Below are 10,664 nucleotides of genomic sequence, written 5' to 3' on the forward strand. Positions count from 1 at the left end.
CTGCTACGATACTTGCACGGCGCTCAGTGGATTACGTGGCACTCCACGTTCAGCCTGTGAGCCATGCTCGAGACTCCTCCTTCAGTGTTCACCAACTCGGATACTCCGATCTCCAGCTAGTTGACCGCCTCGATCCAGTGCCCGCGATAATAGCTTTTTTTCTCCTAGCAGAGGTTTATTCATGACTCTCCAAAGCAACACCAGGAGACGTGTGCGTAGCACCCAAGGTCTTCGACATCCGGTCGAGCTATGGCTCATGGTGTTCCAGCCATGACAATCCAAGGATGAGGTCATACATAGAATCTACGTCTACGACTAAGCAGCGTTCCACGCTATCACAGAAACTTGACACCGAGGTTCACAAGAACCTTCGGCACCACGACACGTGTTCCCGTCGCTAAGCAAACAGTAACGATGTCCGATGCGCCTTCAGCGCCATAAGATACAGCTGACTTCCTTCCGTCGTGTAGCGTCGAGCATTATTGCCCGACGTCCCAGAGTCGATTAGGATATTTCATGGCTTCTCAAAGCCCATCAGGGTCGCTTCACGACCAGCAAGCCCGGCTTGCATACACGTTCCGCGCTCAAGAGCACAGAGATTTTCGGGGCTGAACTACCTCTTTGAGGCTCAATAGAACAGCTCTTCTCCAATAGACCATCCTGCGCCAAACAGGTGTTGTCATTTCCCCGCGACAAACCAGAAAACTGGTAAGAAGCGGGACGTCAGTTTGATGAACCTTGACGTGTCTTGCGCAGGACACAATCAATCCGAGGGTGACGAGTGTCTTGACAGACAAAACACCATTGGATATTCGACCGCTGCTCGGCAGCTCGGGGCTCTGCCTCGTCGCCCTCAGCATAGCTGGGATTCATCTGTTCAGGTTTGCTCGACGAGCTGCCAGAGTATGCGTTCCAACCAGGTCGTGCCGCCTTAAAGTCGAATTCGGCATTAAATGCCACATTCGCCGCTTCTTCCAAAGAGGACTGGTGCACACGGAATACACTTTCATTCTGGCCACGCCAGTGTGGAAGTACTCCACAAAGCCGGTCTCTGTTACCACTATGGGAAGAGGATCAGCCTTCATACCGGCAATAAGAGTACGCAATTCTTAGACAAAGTCCACCAATTCCTTCTTGCCCCTGTTGGCGGCACGCAAGCGATATGCCTGCTTCGGCGGCGAGAACACTCGTGAAAGCTGCCGCTTCAGGTCCGCCCAGAAGGGAATCGCCCTCTCGACCGAAGTTCTGCACGTCAGTGCCCATTCTTGCGCTCGATCCCCGAGCTTAGAGATAGCTAGCGCCACCGCGTTGTTGCTCGGTCTAAAGCATGGAGGACGCCATGGCCTTCTCTAACTCTCTCACTCACAGCAGGAGATTATCTCCATCCTTGTACTCGTAGGTCTCAACACTTACCATGTAGCGGCTTGGGTCGGGGGGAGTCACCCCCCCCCCAACGCCTCTAGGCTCGCGCTGATTGCTTCAGGTCCTTGCGAAGCGAGGTGTGGCACGCCAACAAAGCCAAGCAGAGACATCAGCCTTGGAAGCCCATCCTGCATGCCCTGGGGCAAATAGGAGAACTGCTCCATCCTCACCGAGGGTCACTCGTAACGACTCAGGTGTAGATTGACTTCAAGTGCTACTAAGTGCAGCTAGGCTGCCGTAGATCTTTCGCTTAAAGGAAGCTTGGTCAAGGTCGGAGACCGTCGTTCTATATTTAAAACCTGTACGAGTGTAGCAGATCGCAATTCGCTTACTCCAAGAGTAACTACAACCTTAAACCAAGGATTATTAATTTAAACTGTAAATTGTATTACTCGGTAAAGCCGCCTTTATCTAAATCTATAGTTTTTTCTATCTATATAGTAAATTAGTTAAATGCATAACTACTGGCTGTTCCAGCCACATACGGCCTTGTTGCTTAAGTGTAGTCACACCATCTTTCGTAACCCACACCATTGTGTGATTGCACCTTTGAAGTACACCCTTCTAACCAGGGCAATAGGCCTGGAAAGTGCTCGCAACGTCTGTGTAAAGTACGCCCTTCTAACCAGGGCACGTGAACACCTCTAAACAGGCCTGGAAAGTGTTCGCACCGTCTGACCAGGGGGTATCGCATCCGCTCACGTGGGCGATCGGTCCGACTACCAGAAATTTTTTGGTCTGATCATACTTCGTTAAGGGAGGCGAAAAGTAGCGGACTGTGTCCAAAAAATGCAAATTGGTGTCATTCTTATTCCCGTTTGCGGTGGGTATTGCATTAATGCTGAATATAACTTTTGTCGCGAGGGTTAATCAAAGCACGGTAAGGTGAAGCCATAAGTGTGCCAGACGCGATGCATCCTGCCATGCCCAAGAGGTGGTGATTGGCCAGTTTTACCGTGACTATCATAAATTATACATCTGTGGCAGAATCAGACATTTACACTCTGTGTGTCAAGTCTTCTGTGGACTGGGCGAAATGAAGGGTCAAGTATCAGCGCGGGGTCGTTCGTCGCGCAACTTGTTGGTAAAGCCGATCCTCAGTTAGTACAAAGACGCCTACCAAAAATTGATTGGGCCAAATCGCACCTTGTGGAGGCCAAAATCAGCGTGATCTAACCCTGAGGGGGTGGGCACTCTTTAAAAGAGATGATCTTCCGGTGAAGCGTCTAGAATGCATACATCATCACCCTTGCAGGGAACGTACTGATCGTCGCATGGTCGTCGTGCAATTACGTGCAACACGCAGTTATCAAATCTAAGAAAAGACGCGAAGACACAAAGGATATCAGATGCACATATTTTTAAGTGTGACGTGGACACACAATCTGAAGGGACTTCATATCGTAAATCGCTATTTGCATCGAGACCTAGATTCAAGGCACGATCTTATCCAATGCAAATACCGGCAGAAAGAGCTAAGTCCATAATTCGACCGGAGGCTTCAAGCGATATGTGCCAAGCAGCCGTTACCAAATGAAGCTTTGGTGAGTGATAAAATCAACTCTGCTGAGGGACAAAACAATTTTGCGCGGCTTAAAGAGCTGTGGTGTAGGATCAAATATTGTCCAAAGCCCTTAATTTTGAAACTGCTACAACTTGATGAGCTAAGCTCGTAAGGCGGAAAACCCCCATGTATAATTCTGGTGGGACAAAAAAGAGCGACTGCGTTGTGGAATTTGGTGATGGTCTCGTGCAGACAGGTCCAAATGGCTTAATTATGCGGTCTCCGAGGCACAACCGCTAAAAAATAAAAGGCCAAGGATTACTAAATGATTCGGATAATTTTGAATAATTTAGTATTTAAGCTGTTTTTAGACGTTTGTAAACCCGTATGTAATGTGTCAGTGTTTGGATGGGTCGTAACTGTTTAGTATTGTATATTTGCTGCTCGCCAATGAAACGGGCCAGAAATTTACTCCGTTACTCGCGTACACTATATTTTGTTAGAATCTATATAAGATTAGAACCAGACTATATCACGAAGTTCTAAGCCCAACTCACGTACCACGCAAATTGGCTGTGATGGGCCCCTCCATTACATAAGTAGGTAGATTTTTTACATAAGTAGGTATATCAGCAAACGATTAGTCTGCGCTGTATTGCCATCATCCTATTGACTGATATATGGAAAGCCAGACCCATTATTAGCCTATAAGTCAGTGGCGTGTATATGAGCGACCATGGCGTTCGCCGTGGTCCTAAAATGAAGTCAGGTTCAAATTTCCTTCAAATCTAAGACTCGGTTGCTCTATCGCGAGCTTCCTCAACACTGTTAGATTTTAGTTTTAGCACGAGTGATCAAATAGTAAGATAAAATATATAATAGATTAGCAATCAGTATTGCAGGAACCCGGCAAGATGCCTGCATTACTTCGGATAAAAAGTAAAACTTATTTACAGTAATGAGGTGACAATCTAGTAAGACCGACGACGAGTAAAAGGGTCTTACCCTTATGCTGCTTAGAAATTTGCATCCTTCTTATGGCGAAATGTTACTGCTCAGTCAGCAGTACCATGCGATGAGTCCACGGTGCAGACCAGTGAAGCTCGACAGAATAGTGGGGTTTAAGCTAATGGTCACCCGGATTAAGGTAACCGAGGTACTTGTAAGAAATTTTGGTCGCCCCACCTCCCCCAGGCAAAACCCTTGAACGGCATAGGTGTTAAGTCTAGAGGATGTGTGCAAGGAATTGCACGATAATCATGTTATTGAGCTGGTGCTGGTAATCCCATTTGTAAAGCACAGCACACTATAAACAACCTGATATTGAAATTATGCACAGAGCATTGGGTTCAAGTAGCGTGACGGCTACTCTTAGTGCTCACGTGGATGTCCACGTGAACACTTGTTGGCTAATCTTAGGTAATTATTTGCCATCTTATCTACACAATTATGCCTTTGTCGGCGTCAAAACAACTTCTTCTGATATCAATTTGGAAGGTACGGTCTGTGAATGGTCTTGCGACGATCCAGTTCAAGTAGGTTGACTTTTGCTGCTTTGTCCAAAGAATTTGAACTATTTCTGACTTGGCCTGGCCATCTACTTGCATAGGATTTAAGCAAATTTTGCCGATATAGCATGATTATTTTCCAATCTTATTTTTCAAGCGGTGTTAGGAAAGAATAGACACCCAAGGCTCTGACATTAAGATTTTTTTCAAGCGGTGTTAGGAAAGAATGGACACCCAAGGCTTTGACATTAAGATCCATGGGTTCCGGTTTTTGCCATTATCGGTCATAATATGCACTTCAATCTATACCGGACGCTAAAGTTTACTCTAAAAGGATGTCAATGGACACGGACGCCTCATCTTGTTGGAAGCTCCAGTTCAATATGACAGATAGAAAATATTAAGCTCATGAATAGAAACTACTTGCTATGACGTATCGTTTGTCAGGTAGAGACGCTAGTGAAAATATAAACAACCACTTACAGCTAACAAAACATTAACATTTATTCAGCGTTAAATTTTTATTCGATTCGTAAACAGCTTGAGCCTCACACTAAATTACACTTTTCCCGGAAAGACAACAACTCATCGAGCTGGCTCTAGAATAGCTATTAGTCTTTCATTATATTGTTCCTGGAATCATTGACTTATGTGGGCGTGTGAGCTTCTCGCATTGATTTCAGATTTTCTCTTTTTACTCAAATAACGGATTTTCCCGATTAGAGTCCAGTCCCGAATAGAGCCCTCAAAAATACAATATCTACTAGATGACCGGGGGATTAAATATCCATGCACAACGCCTACGATCCATCATGGAACCAAACACGCGGTAGCGAACCCGTATCGGAGGTATCTTCTCTAGAATTGATTAGAATGTTTTTTCTGTATTTATTTTGAGTTTGTGACGTACTTCGAAAACCAAAAACCAAAATCGCTATTTTCACATTGTCACTAAAATATTCTGTTTTTCTGAAAAAGATCCGGATTTTTTGGGCTTGAGTCCGGTACTAATAAATAGAAGACCGGACTCTAATCGGGAAAATCCGTTATTTAAAGATTCGTGCTTAAAATCTCTGGCTTTATAGAAAACCTCTCCGGGCTCACACCGGATACATCACTTGAAGCTTAACAGTGATTCTGCACCAATTGTACCGGTACTAACCATGTCGTCCATGCTGGTCATTTCGTTCCGCTCATGCTAAAAGACGTGCGCGTATAACTTACGATTATCAGAATAACATTTAAAACACATCAATATGGTGGGCGTAGCTATGAACTTCTATGACGACCAAGGGCGCCAGGATATGACACCCACTGAGGGCAACCGAACGTATGCCATCATTGTATGCATCTTCGCGTCACTTGGTGGCATATTTTTTGGGTACGATCAGGGCGTGACTGGTGGTGTACTAGTCATGAAATCATTTCTCAATGATTTTTGTGTAGGCTGGCATGGCCACACGATGAAAGATTGTACACAATCAACCACAGAGCTGCCGCAACGTTGGGTGGACTTCACGCTGTGGTACAACATGACGTACAATATTGGCTGCATGGTGGGAGCTATTATCGGCGGGTGGATTGCGGACAAGTTTGGCCGTCGCCTCACAATCTTCCAGGCTGGCTCACTCTTCTGTTTAGGCACATCATGGCTTGCTTTTAGTCCTCGACAGGCACATGTTTCGCTACTTATGGCAAGATTTATTCAGGGCATGGGAGTCGGCAATTCATCATTTTCATTGCCACTTTTCGGAGCCGAAATGGCTCCCAAGGAGTTGCGTGGTTTCCTCTCTGGATTCATGCAAATGACCGTCGTCACTGGACTGCTCACTGCAAACATTGTTAACCAGATTATCGAAGATCATCAACGAGGCTGGAGAATCACTAATGGCTTAGCTATGGCGTCACCGATTGTTGTCATGCTCGGCATTTTTTTTGTGCCGGAGAGTCCTCGGTGGACATACTTGCATAAAGGCAAAGATGCGGCAGCCGCTGTTCTAAAACAGCTGAGGCAGACACGTCAAATTAAACGAGAACTGCGCGCTATCGGCGCACAAATTGCGAGGGAAGGACAACCAGGGGGGTACAAGGAGCTCATGGAGCCTTCAGTATTAAAGCGTTTAATTATTGTCATACTGCTTCAAGTACTGCAACAAGCAACTGGGATTAACCCCGTCTTCACGTACGGCGGTCTTATCTTCAAGGATGTCTTAGGTAATGGAATATTGTCGGTGCTTATTCTTTCGATTGTAAATTTTATCAGCACCATACCAGCAATGCGGTGGGTGGATATATATGGTCGTCGACAGTTGCTCCTAATCGGTGCTCTAGGCATGATTACTGGCCATTTAGTGTCTGCAATTTTGTTTACAATCGGTTGTAATAGCGACACCGAGAGTGCTGGTTGCTCACAGTCAGCAGGTTATGCTATCATCGTAGCAACATCGTTCTTTGTCTTTAATTTTGCCATGTCATGGGGACCTGTGTGCTGGATATACCCGGCGGAGCTTTTCCCACTTAACGTGCGATCAATGGCTGTGTCATTCTCCACAATGGCTAACTGGCTCATGGGCGTCGTCATGACTTGGGTAGTCAAGCTGTTTCCTTTACTGAACATAAACGGAGTTTTCTTTCTTTTCACAGGCACATGCGTAATGAGCGGTGTGTTTGTATACTACATGTGTCCGGAAACGGCTGGGATTCTTCTAGAAGACATCGAGTCCCTTTTTAACGGCAGCGCGTGTCATAAAAACTCTTCGAAAGATGCAGATGACACACCGTTCCAGTATACGCAGGATGATTGCGTACTTGAATGACCTCAATTGCTAGTACATTGTCTATCATCATTCCACAAGAGTGAAATAACTATGATCGATTTATTCAAAGTCACGTTCAGAAGCTGATAGAATGAGCTAGCGATCATTAAAATTCGTTGATGTTTCCATTAAGCCCATTCGCATCGCTTTTAATTCTTTTAACCACTCGAGTAGCTGAAGAAAAAAAAACAAAAGTCGGCGATAGATGCCATTTGTGCTGGGAAGGACACCACTGTCCACGCAAGTTGTGTAAGAAGAAAATCTCTCGATTGCATAAGCGCTGGGCATCAACAGATCAGCCATCCAAACGGCAGGATGCAAACTTTTATGTGCGGCACTTCGCTAGTTTTAGACTCGAAGCGATCGAGATGATGACACATATCAAAGTGTGCTGGCCTGTACGACCAGTAAACTTTGCGTTGCCTAACACCCAGAATACGAAGCACCTTGCTGGCTGAAAAATTAGCGCTTCTATACTGTAGCCTCTCTGAGCAGGAATACGCTTGCGTCGACGCTGTTGTTGGGCTCTTAACTCTGTCAAATCCTGTTATAACCCCGATCAAACGCTATAGAAGCTAATATAGCTCTAGATCATTCACATACTAAATGTATCTTTTTCTTGAGTTTCTTTGTGCTCGCTTTTTATTTTGAGGTAGCAATTTTTGTGGGGTTGAAGCGCGCTTTATGGCAGTAGGTGATGGAGATGACGCGCATCGCATGTGTAATACTGTACATGCTGGGTTGTAAGCAGAAATTCATATTTACAATTGAAATAGTTTAATATTCATTGAAAAAAAGACTTTTCATACTTACTTAGTACTAGGATATGGAGTCAGAGAAATTTGCATTTAAACACCACGCCATTTAATACAAATGATAAAGAACTAAAGTAGTTCAAATTCCAACATCATACGAAATGCAAAGTTGATATTGATATGCGCCAACGTATTTCTCGACAATATCATCGTTCATCGTTCTTCGATAATCACATCCACGCTCTATAGCCCAGAGAGCTCTGCTTACACTCAAATGCCTTCGAGTGCACCCTCTCCAACAGTTTTTGCATTGGTTGCAGCATCGAACGCAGAATAAAATTTCAGGCGGCGAATCAGTCCTTCCCACTAGAGCTTCCTATCCATCACTTGAAATTGTTGTTCCAAAGCTTTTATTACGGGCAGACTTTAGCAGTAAAATTTATTTTGTAGATTTCCTGGCGATAATGCTTCTGCTTACGATACATTTCCTCGTTGGTTCAAAATGGGCCGATGTGATGCGAGTACGAAGCATAAATAGTACCTTTATTCCGTGTTTTAAGCACCTCGTAGTCATGCGTGAAGTCGTTCGACCGCTTGTCGTTCTTTCGGGCACTGACTGTATGTGCGGCCAGTAAAACCTCTTCACAGTGCGATAGAAGATATGACTGTTATCTAAGCTTATTTGAACAATTAAGGTGAATACCTGGTCAACTGCACTGATGCTACCATGCAGCTCATACAGATGAAGCTCTGACACTACGAGTCCGCATTAACCAACACACAGAGGATGGGTTTGTATACTCTACTAGGACGCAATAATTATCACACAGTGATGAGATCGTACGCTACTTCTTATTTCTATTCTGATAAACTCGTCTTCACCTCGAAAGTCTTTAAATTTCATTGCCAAGCAAATGACTTGCTTTGATTATTTCTCTTTTCACATTTGACTGACCCCAGTCATAACTTGTGCTCGAGAAAGTCATTCGACGCACCAATGTCAATCAAACCTCGTAGTGGTTTGTCAAAACCATCTACACAGACTTCTTGGACAATAAAAGTCGCACCTTGCCTGACAATACTATCATTTATAGTGGAGACTGTATGAGCATCGTGAACGTTGGGGCCAACGTTCTGTATATCAGCAGCATCTACAGTACTCTTCACGGGCCCAGTTGAGAGTCACGCCCCTACTGATCGTTACCATCTCTTACCCTTGGGAGTGTTCGAGTCGTCGACTTTAATGGCGTCCATTATTATCCGAACGAGCACCCTGGGTCTGTTGCTAACTCGGCAAAGACACTCTGCAGTTCCTAGCAATATGACCCGGCTTCTGAAAACGAAAATAATCGAGGACGCTCATTTCAATTGCGGATATGATGGCTGGACATACTTTGATAAAAGGCGTGGAAATGTACATGATGCCCATTAGCTCTAACCCATCACATATTTAGGAAAATCTAAACTTTGAAAATTAGGATAAAATAAATAAAAAGCAGTTTCGATTATGAACAGAAGTGTTCGTTTGCCTTGGTTAAGATTTTTAGTATTTAGAAGTAGCGGATTGCAATCCGCTACACAAGTACTTGGAAAGAACGAAAGGTCGGGGACCTAAAGTACGCTTCCTCAAGCGCTTAGCTACGGCGGCCCCGCTGCACTCAATAGCACTTGTAATCAATCTACAAGTGAGTCGTTTCGACTGATCCTTTATGAAGATGGAGGAAATTTCGTCTTTGCCCCCGGGCATGCAGGACGGGCTTAACAAGCTGATCCTTGCTTGGCCCTGAGGGCGTGCAACACGTTGTAGAACAAGGTCCCGAGGCAATCGGTGCGCGTCTAGTGGCGTTTTCGAGTTACGAAAACGCGCTGCTAGAGCACCTGCAGCAGAATATGTGTGCATCATGTGTCTATGACGCCACCGTCGGTGACGGATGACTTCCACCGACCTAAGCCGCTCAGGGTGAGCGTAAAGGTCTTTAAGGGGAAGGATGGAGAGAATCTCCTGCTTTGGGTGAGAGAGGTCAAGATGGTCATCGCAACCGCCATGCCCCAAACCGAGCAACAGCGTGTACCGCTAGCCATCTTCAAGCACGGAGGTCGAGCGCGAGAATGGGTACTGACGTGCGGCAATTCGGTCGGAGCTGCGTTTCCCTCCTGGGCGGAGCTGAAATTGCAGCTCTCCCGAGTATTTTCGCCGCCTAACCAGGCGTATTGCGCGCGATCGCGTTTTTTTGCCGCCCGACAGGGCAATAAGGAATTGGTTGACTTGGTCCATGAACTGCGAGCTCTCATTGCCGGGATGGCAGCAGATCCCATCCCGGATGCGGTCACAGTGACCGTCTGTATGGAAGGCCTCCGCACTTACGTGGCCAGAATGGAAGTCTTCCGTGTGCATCCGTCCTCATTTGAAGAGGCGGTGAATGTGGCATTGAATGCCGAATTTAATTTCAAGTCGGCACGACTTGGTTGGAATGCACACTCCAACAGCTCGTCGAGCGGGCCTACGCCCATGAATCTCAGCTATGCTGAGGAGGGAGCAGAGCTCCGAGCTGCCGGGCAGCATACACACAGTCGACGGTGTTTTATGGAGACACCCGTCACCTTCGGAGCGGTTGCCCCCTGCGCAAGGCGCGTCAAGGTTCTTCGAACCATCGCCCCA

At 45.8% G+C, this 10,664-nt stretch overlaps 3 protein-coding genes across 3 annotated transcripts; 2 read left to right on the top strand and 1 right to left on the bottom strand.

The window, feature by feature from the left end:
• Positions 1-2,260: 2,260 nt before the first annotated feature.
• On the top strand, positions 2,261-2,598 carry PHALS_07701 (uncharacterized protein; the record flags this gene model as incomplete). The annotated part of the gene is made up of 2 exons (XM_024721214.1): positions 2,261-2,302; positions 2,410-2,598. 2 exons carry the CDS (start codon positions 2,261-2,263, stop codon positions 2,596-2,598), a joined length of 231 nt encoding a protein of 76 aa, XP_024586336.1.
• A 3,168-nt stretch (positions 2,599-5,766) lies between these two features.
• On the top strand, positions 5,767-7,250 carry PHALS_07702 (major facilitator superfamily; the record flags this gene model as incomplete). Its single annotated transcript, XM_024721215.1, has 2 exons — positions 5,767-5,815; positions 5,881-7,250. The coding sequence occupies 2 exons, from the start codon at positions 5,767-5,769 to the stop codon at positions 7,248-7,250; spliced, it is 1,419 nt and encodes a 472-aa protein (XP_024586337.1).
• On the bottom strand, positions 7,251-7,902 carry PHALS_15247 (uncharacterized protein). The gene has a single exon (XM_036407269.1). It carries the CDS (start codon positions 7,551-7,553, stop codon positions 7,347-7,349), a length of 207 nt encoding a protein of 68 aa, XP_036263509.1. The 5' UTR covers positions 7,554-7,902; the 3' UTR covers positions 7,251-7,346.
• Between the last annotated feature and the right edge of the window lie 2,762 nt (positions 7,903-10,664).

The sequence above is a fragment of the Plasmopara halstedii genome (assembly GCF_900000015.1).
Source record: "Plasmopara halstedii genome assembly, contig: Scaffold_3120, whole genome shotgun sequence".
Lineage (NCBI taxonomy): Eukaryota > Oomycota > Peronosporomycetes > Peronosporales > Peronosporaceae > Plasmopara > Plasmopara halstedii.